The 20064-nt window shown below is 39.3% G+C and overlaps 1 protein-coding gene across 1 annotated transcript; it reads left to right on the top strand.

Moving 5' to 3' along the window:
* The first annotated feature begins 7446 nt into the window (after positions 1–7446).
* On the top strand, positions 7447–18523 carry hrh2b (histamine receptor H2b). The gene is made up of 3 exons (XM_080484088.1): positions 7447–7535; positions 15967–16807; positions 17748–18523. The coding sequence occupies exons 2-3, from the start codon at positions 16187–16189 to the stop codon at positions 18213–18215; spliced, it is 1089 nt and encodes a 362-aa protein (XP_080340214.1). The 5' UTR covers positions 7447–7535; positions 15967–16186; the 3' UTR covers positions 18216–18523.
* The last annotated feature ends 1541 nt before the right edge of the window (positions 18524–20064 follow it).

Raw genomic sequence — 20064 nt, 5'->3', positions numbered from 1 at the left:
CGATCAACAGAGGATGAACTGCCCCCAATTCTGTATTATGTACTCGAGGGTAAATAGGGAATTCGCGGCTCTGAAAAGTAGTGTTAGCAGCCATTGGTTCTAATCTGGGCCTTTATGTGCGGCGTTTACATGTTGTCCCAGTGCATGATTGGGTTTCAAAACCATGCACGTGTATTGACGTCTACGTGCCCGTGATCTCTATCTCTCTACTTACTCTGTTATGGCCCTGTTCAAAAGGAAAGCAGTTTGAAAAAAATAAAACATCTGAAAACTACTGAAAGTGGTAAAGCAAAAGAGTTACAATGGTGAAAATAATTGAAAATTTTTCAAATGGCCTAAATAGATTTTTTTTTAACTATGAAAATAGCATTTCAAACAGCAGAAACAGCTAAAACCTGTAAACACTTATACAGATCTACAGTTTATAAGCTTAAACCTGTTTTACATGGAGTGAAAAGTGGGCAAAAACTCGCAAATTGATCAAAAAGATTAGAGTCCCTATCAGTGAGATAAAACAAAACTTAAAATAGGCAAAAACATGAGATTATAGCAACTAAATTGATACACTTTTACACACGCAATGCTGTAAAATACCACTGAGAACAGTACATGAATATAATACAATAATTCTTGGTAAAAACAAAAAATGTACAATATAACTGATACATAATATACACAAAATGTTGGGTCGCGGGAATGCATTTTCCTATCTTGAATATCCCACTAAAATTGTTGATCAGTAATGTGATAAACAAATACCTTTAGAGTAAAACTTGTGTTTTGTCCAGACACACAAGTGAAGAACTGAAATCATTGCAATAGATGTAAAGGAAACAAATTAAAATCTATATTAAAAATTCAGTGCAAAACCCGCGTGATTGGAAGTTATGCGCCTTGCAGACATACTGTAAATACATGCTGAAAATAGCACCTCTGTGATCTGGAGTTACATCAGTAGTGGCCATTATTCTCCAAAACAGCAAGCGTGCCTAAATTAGCGAGTTGTAACTCTGACCTCATTACATGCGAACTAACGGCCGCGGGGATGCAGCCAAATGAGACAAAACATCCTCCATCAACTCGGAAACACCCGCCAGTTGCGAGGCGATGCAGGTGACTTTTTCCTCTCTCGTGTCAGTATTCATTTGTCTGTTCACGTCAGGCTGTTTGATTAATACGTAGCCTATTTCCTGTCACATACAAATATAAACATCCCTGTTTTGCGTGTCTCTCCTCTATATAAAGAAACCCTGCTGCCGGTTTGATACACAGACACAACTAATGACTCATTTTGACGGAGAGACTCCCTGGCAGTGTTCCTTGGGGACAATGAGGAGTGGAACAGGGCAAAGAAGGGCACATTGGGGTTTACTCTCACTCCTCCTCTCAGGGCCGAGTGTCCTCCAGAGGGGCTTTAGAGGAGCAGTAATCCACCGAGATGTGCGAGATTGGCTTCCCCTGGGACGGAAATGTAATATGACAGAGTACAATGGTGGAGGGAAGAGGGGAGAGCGCCGGCTAAATTTCCATACAGGAGACCTGGCGGTGGCCCGAGGCCCTTTGTGTGGCTTTAAAAGTGATGCATTTGGTGTGATGATGATGATGATGATAATCACGAGGATCGCCACCAAAGTCCGTCCGCCCCATTTCATGACTTTCCTCAATCACGTTGAGCTCCCTGTGAGGTCGTGCCATTAGGAGTGATTAAGGGTGTGTGAAAGCGGGGATGTTAGCACATTACCTCACACTTCAGGCTGTATTTATGGTGAGAATTACACAATCACCAGGGATAACCTTGTTTCTCCATAATTAGCGAAGAGAACTTGTCACGGAATAATGTGACGTCTGCTGGGAACAACACTTTACACCATTTACACACATCAACACCGTAACACAACACTGAACCAACATGAGGTTTTATTTTCACCCCCATTTATTCCAGGTGGCATGCCAGCGTGGATCTGACTTTTGGATTGAACATCTTTAGATCCCCATAGCATTCGGAGCATTACTTCCACCCTACTTCCTCCGTCCTCAAAGGCGTAATGCATAATGTCAACGTAAAGAAGTTTACTTAGTCGTCCCTGTATGACTACTGTTGTTAGAAGATCTGTCCGTCACTGGGCCAGTGGAGTTATTTCGGTCCACTCCGAAGTAACAAAGTTGTTGTTTCAGCCGGGCTCCAAAGCTGATTCCTGTGCATCACTTGAAAGCTCGTACCACGCAAGCATGTCGTATGCAAACATAATCTGCAGGATGCCGAAAATGAACGTGCAATGTATGAGTTTACCTCACCTAATGTATTCCAAAATAAATTTTAAAAAATGCTATATTTTACATTTTAAAAGGTAAAGCACTTTTTTTTATACACTTAATACTATATACTTTTATATACGGATTTGGTATATCTTTAAAGTGCCGTCTGCATTAATACTACTTTCTATATGATGAAATACTGTGTTTGTCAGTAACACTCATGTTAATGTTTTTGTTTCCATTTAGATTAAAAGTGTTATCTCCAGAGTATATGTTATATCAGCAGTGCATTCAAACAAGAGTCGGCGCCACCCAAAGAGCCTTTTTCCCATTTAATTAGAGGACCTTCAGCGTGTGTGAAAAGCTTCACTCGCGTCACAGAAATGAGACACTCTTTTTTTTTTTTTTTTTTTCCCCCACTCGCTCAGGACTTCTTTTTTTTTTTTTTTTTTAATCATTATTTTCACTTGATTTAGGAGGCAGCTTTGATAAAAGAAGAAAGCAGAGATTTGGACGTGCGGCAGCAGCGAGCAGGTCAAAGCCTTGAAACACCCAGAATGAGCTTGTTAGTCGGAAAACGGCACTTCAGGCTCACTCACATCTTGTTAGTATAGCCGTCGTGAATGACGATCGACGGAAAACACAGCAGGGAGACCTTTCAAAATCCCTCTCATTGGTCGAGAATGATAATAAGTCAGATTGATCCAACACTGCTTTCTTCTAAAGTGTGCGGATAAACACATTCATCAGCTCTCGTAAGCACACTTCAAACATGACGGGAAGCGTTACAGAGTGAGACTGGGTCCTGAACTTGAACACAACTACAAAAAAAAAAATGGTCAAAAGTCATAATGGCTAAAACTACCAAACTAACTGAATTCAGTTAAAATAGGCTAAAAAGGTCAACACTGAGATGTTTTAGCTTTTGTAGCCATTTTTTTCCCCCCCAATTAATTCTAAATTGTAGTCATGAAATTTATTTATGTAGTTTTGCTAAAAGTAACTTTATGAGTTGTGTGATCTTTTACAATTAAACTTTTTTTGCAGCTCTTGTGGAAAGTGACAAAAATGACTTAAAGGATTTAGCAGTTACCAAGAAATATAAAGATATGCCAAATGTATTACAGTGCATTACATTTAATCAGATTGTCAGAGACCTGACACAGAACAATTATGTAAGATGGATGGAATGCACCACCAAAATATCATGCCTGCACAATTTAAAATCATCTTAATGATTATGGCAAATAAGTCACAGTGATCCGAAACCCTGATGTAATTAGAAATAAATGATATATCAAATAAACATAAAACACCATGACAGTTACAAAACGTTATGTGATAAAATGCAGATGTGCATTAATAAAATCTACTTTGATGCAATTTAAGCTGAACAAAGGCACTTTCATAGTTTAAATATCTATGAAGGCCTAAATTTATTTTACTGTTTGAATTAAACATGTCACATGAGGTACAGTATTTAATACAGAGAGGGTAGTCTAATTCTAATTATTGTATGCGCAATGTTCTTTTCTGTGAATTTTATTTTTCAATCAGTTAAATCTTTTCAACAGAATTATCTCAGTCAACTAAAATACAATTAATGGATTGAATATATGAGAGGACAAACTGCTGAATTGGACCACTGTGTCTTTGCAATGAGGAGTAGTGGAAGAAGGGAGAAAGAAGAACACATCATACATAGATAATGACTGTACAAATATACACTAAGCAGAATTTTACATTTGTTTTGCAAGAAATCATTAAGAAAAATTGAGGAAGAACTTAAAATGAGAAAGTATAGATGGATGAAACATATTAATGCAGCAATATTTAGTTTGAAGCTTCTTAAAAAGCACAAATCTGGTAGGTATGTCACTCTATACAAGTCTGTAAACGTCACACTTCATTCTCTATTCTTGCTGTTCAGAAATATGCAATTTGCTAAATAATAGTTTCAAAGTTTCCATTTTTATCATGAGTTACTGTAAAACATTTCAGGGGAAGAGGTTGAGGAAGGCAACAAGTTACACCTTGGATATGAATAGATTTCTGCATGATTCCCATTAGCTGGGTAGCTGAAAGTTTACTGCAATGCCCACTTCTGTCCAGCAGGCGGGAGTAAAGAGTCGTTGGAGCAGAGTGGATACTTGTAGCTGCATTTTCTCACAGTGTTCCATTAATATTGTATTTTTCTTCCAGACAAATTGAGTCCGGTCCACTTATTCAATGTCCACAGTGACATTCAGTTTGGTGCCTCTAAAGCAGCAGAGAAGCTTTTGCCTGTGATTAGAAAAACAAATTAAATGATGCGACATGTATTATTTATGTTGTGCATTATTGAAAGGCACTTGTCATTGTTAATATTAACATTGCAACTTTAAAATTAAGAGTTGGCATCATTTTGTTGGGGTGATTTCTGCACAAGAGCATTCAAATTCTTTCAAAGGTAGTCCACTTTATTTAAAGAAAGAATATTTCTCCATGACGCAACGTTCTTGATGCCTCAGTCCTACTTTCCTTGAGATATTCATCTCCGTTACGTCCCATTGGCCTGGTCAGGTTTGTGAAGCTCAGCACACAGCTATTTCTGGTTGAACAAATAGTCGTACTATTCTCAGGGCCATTCCTCCTCAAGTATGTATGATTTATGGCTCCCTCATGGATCAGCCATGTTAACATTCCCATCAGCTTACACACTGATCTTCCTGCTTGGATGTATTTATTTATTTAATTATTAAATTCCTTACATAATCGTGCATTTAAAGCAGCAGTATATTTCAACCTTAATTGAAGTATTAGTAATAAATGCGGATAAAATACGGATATCAACGTGAAATTTGTTGTTTGAAGACTCCATCAACTGAAGTAAATGTGAAAACATTCTGAGAATCAGGAGAAATCTCCATGTAGGAGACAAGGAAGGAGAGCAGAGCTGACTGCCAGTGATCTTTGGGACCCTCGGGCTGCACTGCATCAAAAACTTCTCCAAAGCCCATGATCATATTTTTTTATTTTTTATAGGGGGGAAAAAAAAAAAACCGTGCAGTGATTACATTTTGAGAAATCCTGGACGTTGAGTATCCAGCCAGGCAGTTCACATTCGACAAAAAATTTGACTTTACACTCCAGCAGCTGGAAAGAGGGCAAGTCATTTCCTTTCCCAACTTTTTTTTTTTTTTTTGAAGTGTTGCTGTTTTGAAATTCAAAATCAAGCAGAAAAATGGCCGCTCAAACATTTGATGGGTTGTTTCTGTTAAATTGGAACTTGAATGCGAGTTTGAAGTTCATGAATCATTTCATTCTGGATTGTTTTTTTTCTATGTACATTTGATTAAAGATCATCCAAATATATGGGAAAATGTTTGTGATAAGTGTGCATAAACATATAAAAGAATGCTGCTATGCAGTGCCAAGTCTCAAACTGGACTGTGTGAAACCGTTTGTTTTTTTTTGTATGTGGACTCTCTGCCACCTCAGCACAGCGGGACAACACAGTTTGTACATTACCTGTGTTATAGTTTAATCTCTTCAGCCAGTCAGACTCCTAATTGTTGACTTATTTCATTTTAGGGCAGGCAAAGACATCCAGCCAAGTGGGACAAGGTCAGCCACTGAAGTGGAATAAATTGTCATGTGACCTTTGATTTCAGATAAGACAATAATTACACTGTGATGAAAGTTTTGTTTGAGCCCGGATTATGAATTAGGGCCGATCAACTTGGATCATTATGCAACTACAAGGATGTAGGGAAATTAAAATGTAAACTCATGTTCATTAAATAAACATTGTTTTCCCATTGAATTTCAATCATAGATATAATACCTATTATTAATGCGTTTCAAATGTGGGTGAGTTCAATGTGCGTTTCACCTGGGGTCGAAGCTTCAGCACGTATCTGGTGGATTTTACAATATTTACATTGAAGCATCATCATCAGATCTAATGTAAAAGTAGTGTAAAACATGTGTTTTCTTCTATAAAGCACGTCGTACTTATCTAAATGTAGATGCAAGTTTAACAAATTAAGATATTAAACTAGACCCAGTAATACTATGTTTTGATATCAATAAACTGCCTTTAGAGTTCATAGTGACCTTTAAGAAAAGCCTCACAATAAATATATAACAAACACCCTCATGTGTTTTAGTTTCCACCATCAATATTATCTTGATTAGCAAAATGTGCAGTTAAAAACTTGAATGACTTTTTATTTCGTGAACCAGGGTGATGTTAACTTGGGCTATCCTTCTAAAAAATGTCTTTAATAAAGCACTTTGTCTTTGTCTTGCATCTTTACTAGTAACATGGAGTGTTTAGATTTGATAATTAAATTATTCTTAAACATGCGGTGCCACACATAAGGAAAGTGGGCTCTCAAAAGTAATTTACTTTATGCGGCCCCTGAACTGTATTGTAATAATACAAGAGGCCAGAGTGATTTTGACCTTTGACCCGGGGTGTGAAAATTATAAGTAGTCCATCTTCACACCAGTCAAACAGCGTCATTGTATAGTGCAGAATAATTAGAATCTGGAGGACAATGCCACAGATGTGACTCCGGAGCACTTAAATAAATTGCCTTTACTTAAGACGGCAAAAGTTAGATACATACTACTAATGTAAATGAGTATTTACCTATATTCCTATCTCTTTGTCAATCCATATGCAAGAAGAGCAAAAGCAGGACATATTATACATGAGGCTAAACTATTGATTTATTTATCGCTGGTAACTATATTAGCAGTAGTTATCAGGGGGGTAAAAAAGTGGGTCTTACTTTGGTCTTACTGTACATTGCATAAGAAAAACTACGGAGGCCACAAACAAATCCCAGATTAGAAATGCGTGAGGCACTGATGCAATAATTCACTCTTAATAAGAATCTCTGATGAGAAGCCCACCGAGCCCCTCAGCATCCGACCCGATATGGAAACGGGCCGAAGCTGCGGGCGACTGTTTTCTGGAAGCGACAGCAGATTTTCATGATAAGACGCAAATACTCTGGGGCAAACAAAGGATGCATTAGAGGGAACGCTGATAACATGTTTACAGGTCTGCTGCGAGTGCAGGGGCAGAGCGAGGGACGAGAGAGAGAGAGAGAGCGAGGGAGCGAGAGAGAGAAAGAGAGAGAGAGAGAGAGAGAGAGAGAGAGAGAGAGTGAGAGAGAGCGAGAGACAGATAAGTTTACACATTGGCAGGAGCAAGGGACCAGAGGGGAACAGTCACTGGGAATGAAAGATTGGGTCATTTGGAGATTTGGAAGGAGCCATGTGAGGTGAGTCACAAGCTCTTTTCCCTAACAACCTCTCCATGTGGGATCGTTCTTGGAGAGAGATTTGACCGGGCTGAGCAAGAACAGATGACATAAACAGACATAAACGTATAGATCAATGTACGGTTTTCTGGCTACGCGATACTCTTCTGCACTCCATTTCTTCCGTTACACATTCACAGAAGGTGAGCTGGCATGTAGGTGGAGAGCCGAGGAGAGGAGAGAAGCTGTTCACCTTCACAAATAGCTCTTTTGGTAAATTGTGAGTTTTAGCATTTTGAAAGCTAGAAAACGACGTCACACTGTGCATTTGAGCATCATCAAATAGAAATATACTTGTTATACATTGGATTTGTTTCAATAGTGTTAATTAAACCCACACAAGGTTCGTGAACAGGCTGTTTTAAGAGTTAAGTGTTGGAAGAACGATCGGATTTGCAATGAATACAAACACATGTAGATGATGTTAACGTCGTCTTGCTTTCAGATTTGTTCCGCCAAATAACAGTGCTCTTTCTCTTGCCCCTAATTCCAACCGCACACACATCGGCAGTTCCCACCAGCATTGTTACAGAAGCAGAGCCAGTGGTTGATTTTGTTTATGATCATTTTTCCTTGACGTTTATGGCCACTAGATAGTCACCAATTAGGAACGTCAATCAACAAATTGCACTTTAATTGCACAATTCTTATCAGTTGCTAATAATCACACTATCCTTTCAATTTTCCGAGCATCAATACACAGTGCATGGAAATGTCATTTATTACAGTTAAGTCCGTCTTTTGCAAGATGCATATTGTATATGTGGGCATAATGATGTTGGTGTTTAATTTCATGTTTAGTTTATTTCATTCATTGTAAAAACTAAATAAAGAAATAAACCAATTAAATACAACATTCCTGAATGAAAGGGAGCAGAAAGATTAAACGTATATATGCTGCCCATTTATCTCAAGTAATCAGTTTCCATTTCAAATGAAAGCAAACCGCAAATAAAGTGGCTATCCACTGCCTCTCACACTTGTATCAGATTTTATTTCATAAAATTTTTTAAACTCGAAGCGGAACTTTTTTTTTTTTTTTTTTTAAATAACGTGTTTTACTGGTAAATGTTTCCTTCTAACATCTCAAAATGATGTTTTAAATGACAGTTTGACCGTGCAGGAGTTGCTCCAATTTATTTTGTTTCTGAAAAGATCTGAATTGAAGATTGTACTGAAATTAAGAGTCAAGCTACACATTTCAACCTCCCTCCAGAGACAAGAAAGCACCAATCATAGAACTTCTTGAATGTCACGTTGGCAAATCCCCAAATGATTCACCACGCTGCCCGTGGTGGTTTCGATGCTCACGTGTTAAATTATTGATCTCCAGCGTTCGCCCACCTTCTGTCAGTCAGGCCCGGATCTTGTGCCGCGCTGCCGTCTCCTATACCGTTGACTCATTTAATCCGGGGGATTTTCGTACCCAACCTGCCCGGCTGTTCTCCCCGGTGCAGTAAACTTCTGACAGCAGCTCAAGACTGAGATACTTAATAGTGTAAAGCAGATCGATGTCAGACTGCAACAATGCACAACTCTCAAATGGCAGTTGTTAATGAGGAAGGGGAGGAAAAAAATAAATAAAAATGTAACCTTGCTGTGCTTTGCTAAAGGAGCTTGTATTAATTAGTACTGCTTGACAGGTCGTGGGTGGGCACGCATGCGGCGTTAGCACAACATGTGACAAAGTGTTTGTGTTGCAATGCAACAAGTGCACAGTTTATGCAACTGTTGGAGGATTTAGCAGTTTTCCCAAAGCTCTTTAACCATTTTCTTCCTCTGGCTGATAACACTTTGAAATATCTTCACCACAACTCACTTATTCTTTCCTTTTTCCTGTTTCTCGTTCAGTTAAGACGAATTGAATCCAATTTTTGTCATTCGTCTCACACAAACTCAGTGGTGAAGCTATAACTTATACAGTGAAGTGTAAAATGATCTCAGGTTCATCCGTGATACTACGGTGTCAGGTTTCGCCTCGCGCCTCCATCGTGCTGGAGGTCAGGAGCAATGTGAACTGAAAGTGACGGCAAACATCATTTGATTTTATTTGCCTTTAGTATTAAAGCCACAAACCGTTTATGGCCTGCAACCCGCCGCGTCTGTTTCCCGCAGCATGACACGCGGCTCTACCTGAACTCCGTCAGAGCTCAGCAAACAGCATCGCCATGGAAACCAGAAGTGTTTAGTCCCGAGGGGACGCTAATGACATTTTCACAAACATTTAAACATTGGATGGGAAAATGCAGGTGAGGAAAAGGGTACTTCAATTGAATTAACAAAAAGGAAACCCCACATTTGAGACAAAGTCACGCAATTAGATGCAATTCAAAATGATCATGTACAGAACAACATGACCCTCGTAGGGAGTCTGCTCTTTGTATATAAATGCAATTAATACAATCGAATTAAGTGTAATCAAGTGAACATAAAAGGATAAAGAAGATATTTTTGTTTTGTTGGTCAACTGAATACGAGTCTGACCTTTATGATCATTTATGTCATTTTTAACCAATTAAAATTCACCTGGATCAGCAAAACATGTTTAACCTTTAAAAGTGAGGATAACACAGTTTATAAACTTGTATATAATGTTTTAAGTTGACCAAAACTGTGCTTGAATAAGTTACTTAACATGAAATACTATTGCCATTTCATCAGTATTATACATTTCAGTCCCTTTATAGTGGATTCGGCCATTTATTGTCGTTTAATTTGACTGAAGCCATTTTAACCAGTTCAATCAGTTTTACCTGTCATAGTAATTGTAGACGTTTATGACTTCCATCTAAGCTTTATCATTCAGTTTCTTGACATATCACGTTCCGCAAAAACCACAATCATTAGCAGTAAACGTATGAGTTTTTCCATATTGAATCAAAACCTCTTTTCTTATTCCAAAGTGTTTCTTGATTGGAACACCTTTTTTTTTCCAGCTTTTCGAGAAATGTTTGTTTTTTATGCATCACATTTGTCAAGACTCCTTAGAAAGGAATGCTGCTAGGCAACAAAATTAACATCAGATAGAAACATTCAGGCATAATTTTCTGAAAGCTGCAGGGTTCCACAGGTTGTTGACCCCAGGCAATTTATCCTATAGACAGGCCTCCTTGATATTTTAGATTTTAGATTGGACAGCAGGATTATTGCACAGGTGTGTCTCAACAAATCATCAAAGTAATGATTAAATGACTTTAATGATTAAAAAAAATTGACAGTTTATATATGAATTTATATCAAAGGTTTTGTAAAATTTGAAACAAATATTGTAGTTAATGATTATGGCCTCCAGTTAAAAGAAAAGAAAATGGACAACAGGAACCATTTAAATATTTGTCAGACATTTCAATTTGAAGTAAAATAGAGATTAGAATGTGAATTATAAAGAAAGTATATGTGAAAACTGTTTGAAAAACAAAATGTGCTGATATTTTCTTCAGCCATGACTCATGTTTGTTGCCTGTTTTACAGCCAAAATTCAAAGTTCAGAGAATAATAAAAAAAAAAAATAAATCCTGGTGGCACTCCCCATTGCATTCCGTCAAGGAGATGACTAAAGTGACCCAGATATGAGGAAGAAGATGTAGAATGTTGAAAAGCAGATTAACAACATGGACAGTGGAAAATCCCTGTCATGACCCTTGTAGTCGCCGCTGGATTACTCTGATTGCACCAGTAAAAGTCTTCTTCAAATACACATATCTGCTTAGAAAACCACCTCTGAAGTGCAATGGCTGTGATAATATTAATAAAATGGCTGGGCCTCTTCTTTGCTTATGCATTATCCGATTTGTCACTGTTGAGACTGTTTGAGCATGAGTCCTCGAAGTAAACATTGTTCCTCTGTATCTGTCGCTCTTATCACCGTCACTGCCATCACTCCTTATTATCATATTTGTCATCGCAGTGTGAATTATACTGGGAAAATTCTGAGCAGGGCCAGGACTGCGACCACTAAACAAGCGATAAGGCTGGTCCTGGCAGAATCAATCTGCTATTCCTTTTGATTTTCGCATATTTATAGGCTCTTTTAAGCTGGATTGTTGAGCTCAGTAAACATTTTTATCACAAATTAACTAATGTGTGTTTGCAGAGAGGTTTGTTAAGACGTAGACACTACAAACGTACGATGACTCCATAATAAAATCTATATCGAGTTTTGCATGCGATTATAGGTGTTCATATTCCAAAATGGAGTATTTGTAATACATTGTGAAACAGTGACAACGCTGTATGATAATTGCATAACCTTTTCACATTGAGTAGCGTCCATAACGGAACACCTTCAATGTTATTATCAGCCTGCTGTTATACAAGCCACCTGAATTTAGCACTATCAAACATTAATAACACAATTTGTTTTTTTATGGCGGTGCATCAGACGGACACGGTGTGATAAGGACGCACTGAGTAAATTAAGATATCACCATAAATATATGGTAGCTCATGGGAAGTTCAGTGGCTGTTCCACCGGCTGCATTGAACTATAAAAGACTAGAAACACAACAGTGCCAAGCTGTGCCCATTATTGTGTGCCTGATTCAAATCTTGAACGTAGTTTGTGGGTAATGGGATCCAGCGCATAAAACCTGAATGCATAGACATCTTCAAACTGAATCACTTCTTAATGGAAACTCAGTATTGGCTTCGACTTCACGCAAAGCAGGGCAGCCAATTTCTTTGGGCGTTCATAAAAATGAACACAAATCACATCTCTTGGGACAAGTTGATCATGCATAAGTTGATTTATTGACATTCACAGACCACAGCAGTGGGTACACTGCTGGATACAGTATGTCTTCAGAATTAACTTCCTTCATCGAGGCTTTGTGTTACAACTATTTCTACAACATTGGCCCATATCAATACAGCATTATTACACAGTCAAAGATTAGCCAGCTACACATCCAGCCTTTATGATTCCATACCACGGTAGAGTTTGATCATAAAGGGGTGGGCATTGTTAGCAGCAGCTCTGGCATTTGTACACCACTCAGTTTATACCGAGTGGCCTGAAGTCTGTCAACACAAAAGTCACCATCCCACCAGCGACAGTCTGAACTGTTGATCGTAGACGTCACTGATCAATGCCGGTATGCAGTCTAAAACCTGCTACGTACCGTGCGCTCTTCGGCCGCCCCAGACAAAAGATAACAATCGTGAGAGAATTGTGGCGATATAGATATATATATATATATATATATATATATATAGGTTTGGCTCTAAATCGGTGTTCCTACGTTGTACTTTGAGATTGGTTTAAGGACCAACAGTTGTCATGGTCTTGCAGCTTAACTCAACTTGCGATAAAATTCTGACAGTGTCAAATCGCTTCCATGTGGTATGAAAACAAAAAGCTTTTTGGGGGGAATTATCTCCAAACACATAAATGCCACAAGGGCGAGGGCTCTGTTCATGTTTCGCTTGTTTCTTTTTTCATTAATGGATGGCGCATACCGATGACATTTGTTCTTGCACAATCACGCCGACTCCTGTACGTAGTAGGCAGCGACTCAGCTTTTCATCGTACAATCGACCCACAGGAAACTCCATGTCGAGTTGTTAAATGTAGACTTATCACATTGTTGAAATCGTTCAGTTTGTAGCCGGCTGATCATCAAATTCGGACCCCAAAAATTAAACGTTCCAAATCAATATTTGACCCATTCAAACCAAACATTGTCTCTGCAATCTTGTTTCTGTTCTCTGCTCTGTGCATTCAAGAATGATGCACAAGTATTTGGGGTGTCGTTCCCTTTTTACCTAGTTCGATCATTGTGCCTTCGCTCCAGGCCTTATACTGGGATCTTTTTTTCTTTCTTCTGGACATTTCTCTTTAAAACCTACAAGTACACCCAACAGTTTCTGAAATAGCTAAACTGCCCCATTTAGCGCCACCAAGCACGCCATCTTCACAGTGACCTACATCAGTTTAAATACATAGAATCGGTTTTCTTTTGTCAAATTCAGCATTCATGTAGTTTAGCTTGACAGCCATATAGTACAGCCCACAGTTTCCCCCTCTAGTAAATATCCTCATGTCCTGGGAAACAATATTTTCCTCTCTAGCTATGTTATAAATCACATTTATTTCTTTTTTATTTTTATTTTTTATTATTTAATTTTTTTTTTTTTTTTTTTTAAATCGCATAGACACAAACCCTTCCTGACCAGACACAACCAACTTCCTTCAAGACAAATGTTATTCATTGTCCAACCTGTGTAATATACAAAAGGTGGGCTGAGATGGCCTCAGGGCAGGAGAGCTGCAGCGTACAATTAGAGGGAATGTGGGACGTTAAACATCACAAAGCTAGTCGTACTGGCATTGTGGGCCTATAAAAGACATATACTGTGTGGTACACAGCTGGTGGGGTAAACAGAAGTTCAAGAACCCTCCAGTGGGACTGAGGAAGCTGCAATGTTTAACTGGAGGAGGGAGAGCAACTTTCTGGAGTTCAAAGGATCATCTGCACATAAGACAGTGAAACATCATGTACGTTGAGATATTGCAGCTAAACTAAGTAACCTTTCTGTAATGGGCGGGCTATTAAATATCCCGAGGGGACTAATGAAAAACTAGAACTACTGTGAAGGAACGATCTGGGAGGTCTACTCTATTCTGTTGAATACTTGTATTGAATAGCAATATTGTGCATTGTTTTCATAGAGATCCTGCATCAATCAAGCTTGTGTTATCTTGTGTACAATTACACAAATGTCACAAAATGAAATAAACCTGCTCAAAATATTGTTGAGTAGAAGTATTTGTTCCATAATTTTCATTTGATTCATAATGATCCCTCTACGGCTGTTCAAGGACTGCCAGTGGGCTGCATGTAAGCCCGCCGGCCACAATGCTCAGATCTGTTCTGAATTATTTTATGGGAATTTATGGTTCTCATACTGGAGCGCTGATGATTCAGCTGACAACATAACAAGCCCTGTACAGTACATACACATCAAGTACACGTCAAAGAAACTGTTTCTTTTATTGATCGATTTGGAACATTAAACAAATAAGACTCAGTATTTATTGATGAAAGTGACATCTGAAACCGGCCCTCTGAAATAGCAAACCTACATTATGTTCAGTCTTCTGGAAAACTGTACTTTCATGCCACTATTATCTTTTAATACCCTCTTCTCTCCCAACATCTACTTTATCTGGACGGAGGCTCTTCAAGTTCACACTGGGTGACTAACATGGGACAACATGGACTGTCCATCACCTTGTTAACACTAAGCAGTACAATTAAACAGCTACAGACACTTTAACTTTAAAAAAAAAAAAAAAAAGAAAGGCATAAGGCACAATGTCTTCCCTGTGCCACAACTATTATGCACTTGTTTGTTAAGGAATAATCACTTCATCATAACGATATGAGAGAAGACAATATGCTCTGTATCGTTTGCCAGTCCACTGCAGGGCAAATACAGTGACACACACACACACTCATAATTTAAAGTCACCCTGTGATAGACCCACCACTCCCAGCTCAATCATCACAGCTCTTTGCTTAGTTCTGCATTTTCTTGATGACCCAGGCTATTTTAGTGGTTTCAAACATGGTGCGACACTCCATGCTCCAAGATGGAGGGTGGTTTGAAACCCCAGAAAACTCGGGTTCAAACTTTTGGGCTTTATGCGGTGGGCTTTCATGGCACCCCTGGTTTGGTTTGCGTTTCCTATTGGGCCCAGGGTTTCTGTGGAATGTGTTGTTGCAGTATCGGTAACAAGTTGTTGTTTTCCAGGGGAGAGTTGTTAGCACCATCCTATAACCCGGCTTGGTCGAACCTCCCAGGACACTCTTTTTACTTAACACGTTCCGTCACAAGGTTTGCAAGTAATAATAGTTTGTTATTTTGGGCTTAAATGTAGCATTAGACATGCAAACGAGAGTTTAGAGTTATATATATATATATATATATATATATATGTATATTTCCCCCCCTTTTTTTCAAGTTAGTAGAGTGTTGAATCTGGAGTATAAGTCGAAAGTAAAGTATGATCCTCGAAGATCAGCATCATAAAGAACCTATGGCACTTCAGTAAATATGTTCGTTCAGAAAAAGGACTTCATTTATGGTCATTTTGTATGTGTACGGGAGCTAACTTCCTGACTTCCAGTTTATTGTACCAATTCATTTCCTTGCTTATTCTTTTATGTAAACAGAGCTCCAAAAAAAACATCATGGTAGATTGTAATTTATCACATTTCCTGGGATATCAACATTCAGTTCCATTTCCCGGCAGAACGATGTAAAATAACGACAGCTTTTGACTACAAAATTTCTCTTTTTTTGACCAAAGTCCAGTAAAGTAGCAGTGAGACGACTGCACTGAGTATGCAAACTAAAAATGTCATTCTAATGACTTGTTCTTCCACAGGGACACGTTCACTTGAGGGTCTGTGGCTACGAGACTGAGAAAAGAGAGATGGCTGACGGGTGCTTTCATCCCAGAGATCCACTCCTGAACCGGATTTCCCTTCAGCACCATGTGATGGAGAAGTGACATGGCAGTAGCAGGGGAAGTTCGGAGATACGTGGATGACTCATTGTAAACATTTTCTACCGAGATACGGACTGAGGCACTGATTCAGTGCATCATGATCTCCACTGCGCTCCGGTTGCTGGTCTTGGTGTCCTTCATCATTCTGACTGTAGGTGGGAACGTGCTGGTGTGTCTGGCTGTGGGGCTCAGCCGTCGGCTGTGGCGCATCGCTAACTGCTTCGTGGTGTCCCTGGCAGTGACGGACCTCCTCCTCGGCCTGCTGGTGATGCCCTTGTCTGCCGTTTTGGAGCTGCGCAGTGGCAAATGGCCTTTCGGGGGAACCCTGTGTAACATCTACATCTCACTAGACGTCATGCTGTGTACGTCCTCCATCCTGAACCTGCTGGCAATCAGTGTGGACCGATACTTGGCCATTTCCGCGCCGCTCAGCCACTCCAGGAGAGTTACTCGCCCGAGGGTGACACTGGCCATCGTCACCATCTGGACCGTGTCACTAGCGGTGTCCTTTGTTCCCATCCACCTGGGCTGGAACACAGCAGACTACAGAGTGCAGCACTCGGACTGGAGCATGGGGGACGAGGACGTGAAGGGCCGCTACTGCCAGTTTGAGTGGAACAACAACTATGTGCTGATTTATGCCTTCAGCTCTTTTTACCTGCCTCTCCTGCTCATGTGTGGAATGTATCTGTGCATATTCAGAGTGGCACGAGAACAGGTCAGTGTGAATGGCCACAATGTGAACACTATTGAGATATAAAAGTCATATGTTGAAGCTGGGACCTGAGCTTGGAGATAATTTTCATTATTATTGCAGAAAGCCACCTAGAGCTAGATTCAACAATGGATAGAATATGAACAGTATATTAACCATAATGCTGCCCGACTGGTTCAAAATATTTACATTTGGAAACAAAAGTCAAGTTATTATGCATTATTGAGAAATATTTGTAGACTACATGAAACACTTGCAAGTTGTTTAAGCATCAACTGGTGCAAGACATCACTCGGACAGAATTCAACCAGCATGCTGGAGGACAGCGATTCTCAGCTGGTGGTTGACGACTCCAAGATGGGTCACCGGCTCATTTTCAGTGGTCCATGGGCTTCGGTTGGACCAAGAAAAAAGACGTTATGATAACAGTTAATGTAGCCTCATCTATTCAGACTCAGCAACTTGAAAATGTTTTGTTTCATATTTGTGTAAGAAGTTACAGACGAGTCTGAAAAAAGGGTGAAATTTGCCAATAATGAGAATAGAGAAAAATGTATCTACATCCATGAGGCTGGTTGTTTTCTCATTTATCTTTTTTGTTAGTTTTATTCTGACACATTGTACTATTCAATTTGATCATCAACAGGTTCAAATTTCACCCAGTTTTAATTCATTGAGATTGAAATGTTGAATATTCTGTCATTAAGGGGGTGATGGCAGGTCCTGTTCCACTGGTGTCCATTTTACAAATTTTTTGTCAAAGCCATATACTTTAAAGCAATATATGCCCATTAAAGTTATTTAGCCTCCTTTGGTTTTATTCCACCAGCGAAAGCACAGAAACGAAAACCCAAATTGTTTTGAGCACATAATTAATAGATGACTAAATTCCGAGTAAGTAACTATGAAATGCTAATTTGTGGCCACTTCTCAATCTTTTCAGGTGCGACGTATTCGTGCCACCACCCCATCATTTGCCCGCACAGCGACCGCGGCCGTAGCCCGAGAGCACAAAGCCACGGTGACGCTGGCAGCTGTACTGGGGGCTTTTGTCATCTGCTGGTTCCCCTACTTCACTTTCTTCATCTGCATGGGCATAAAGGAGAAGACAAACCCCCCGAACACACTTCACTCTGTAGTCCTGTGGATGGGCTACATCAACTCCACCCTTAATCCCATCCTGTATCCGGCCTTCAACAGGGATTTCCGCAGAGCGTACGCAGAGCTGCTGCGCTGCAGGGGAGCGTCCCGCAGGAAAACGCAGCTCGATCGCGAGTCCAAACATAAACGCTTGACTTTCACCAACGGACACAAGGTCTCTTTGCAGCCTGGCAGCCAAACAAGCGCAGAGACTGAGGAGAAGAGCCTCACGCTGCACGAGACAAACGGACTCCCTGTCGAGCCGAGATGAAACTCTGCAGATAGACTGATGTGCGGCTAGAAAATATTGCAAAGCTGCTCATTTACTCACAGTACAGAGGTCTGGTGCCAAAAAAAGGGTTCAATTCAAGGCATAACATGACAAAAGTTACATGTTTTGGGGTTGTTTTTTGTGGTTGTCGTTTTTGTTTTCCAACAGTGCAAGTTGCACAAATCCAGCGAAAACTATGCTCTGTATAATATTCACATTATTTTGTTGATCCTATGCATACGTATTTAAGTGTCTCTTTATTAAGGAGCCAACAAGAGTGGGAGTCAAAATAAAGTGTTGTGGTTCTCAATGGAATGAATAGATGACTCATGGAGTTTCCAAGGAAAGTGGTTGGAGACACGTTTGGTTAAATGTTTGCAGATTGTTTGTTTTCTCTTCTTTGGGCCCAGCCAGTGAAAACGTGAATAAGTGACCGTCAGGCCGGTTTGATACGTCGGGTTTATTTATGTTTGACTTGACCTGAGCGGCACGACTTCAGGGACTTCCTGGACATTTCAGTAGAAAAAGTACATCGACACTTCCAATAAGGAAAGAGGGGACATTGGGTTATATAAGACAAAACAGAATGCAATGATTTGCAAACTTTACGAACCTATATGGTATTCCCAGTTGATAGTAAACAACATACCAAATGTTGTCGCTGAGAAATTTTTAAGGAAAAATGTGATTATTTTGATTTTGATAACCACCTGACAAAAAAACGGGGGGGTGGAGTTTATCGTTTAACAAGTCATCCTAACTTTTGGAAACTGAGGTTCTTCAACCAAACAAGACCTACTTATCAAGCATATTTTATTGAGTTTATTAAGGTTATAAGGTGAGTGACAGGGGTCACTTTGAGCACTGTGTCTTTACATTGTAATTAATAATCAAGGTTTAACCTGATGTACCACAGAGGCAGATGACAGCTTTACGTAAGTATAGTATTCTCAAACACAGTCAATGATATTTGTCTAAATGAAGTATTATTCCATGTTATATTTGACAAATAGCAAAAACTGTTGTAATTTAAATATTATATGGATGTCAATACAAGAAAATCTTGTTTTTTTAATTCACAACCCATTGAAATACAGTCATTATGTACATTTTATATATATATATATATATATATATATATAGGGCCTTTTCCTTTCTTTAAATAATTGAAGAACATAGTGAGCAACAGTTCTTCAAGGCCATTGCCATCAACACAATACTGTCTAAGGAAGCCGAGTATAGCTCCAATTAAAGATTTATATCAACAGTGGTGTTGGGGAAGCCGCTACAGTAGAGAAAGGGAAATAAACTCTTGACTGATTCTTGTAAAAGATAGATTTCCTTGAGGGCACATTAAATCATTTATATTCACTAACAGGATGTCTGAAATGAGCCTGAACAGTGACATACTGCAGAAAACAGAGAAAACCAAAGAATGACTCATGTACAGTATATCTGATGATGACAGCTCAAAAAGTAAATAGATGGGAGGATCGTTTATAAAGGTTGTATCAGGACCTCTATGTAAAGCACTGACTGGACATTACACAGCCACCCTTATAAAACCTGCTGGAGGCCATCAGCAGAGGGTCTATTTATAGTATATATACACACCAAGTCAGAGTCTGTGCACACTTGGAAAACCAAAGGAAGAAGTCAAAAATCATCCCTCATCCTGTTTCATAAATGTTTTGAAAGTCAATAAAAACTGGAGTCTCCTCTGGTTGCAGAGCAATGTCGGAAAAATGACAAGACTCCACAAAGTCAGTGTGTCTGACGAGCAAAAGTTCCCACGTGTCTCTCCGCATCGAGGTTGAATAGCTCTGAAGAAAGCTTAAGAGATTGGAAG

Source organism: Lipophrys pholis (assembly GCF_963383615.2).
Source record: "Lipophrys pholis genome assembly, chromosome: 16".
Lineage (NCBI taxonomy): Eukaryota > Metazoa > Chordata > Actinopteri > Blenniiformes > Blenniidae > Lipophrys > Lipophrys pholis.
The sequence above is the reverse complement of the archived record's forward strand: the minus strand, read 5'-3'. Positions and strand labels throughout refer to the sequence as shown.

What these genes read in the sequence shown, in the direction of transcription:
- hrh2b (XM_080484088.1), top strand. Translation starts at nt 16,187, where the DNA reads ATGATCTCCACTGCGCTCCGGTTGCTGGTCTTGGTGTCCTTCATCATT. An exon ending in TCAGAGTGGCACGAGAACAG is followed by an intron (nt 16,808 to 17,747) that starts GTCAGTGTGAAT and finishes CAATCTTTTCAG; the next exon opens with GTGCGACGTATTCGTGCCAC.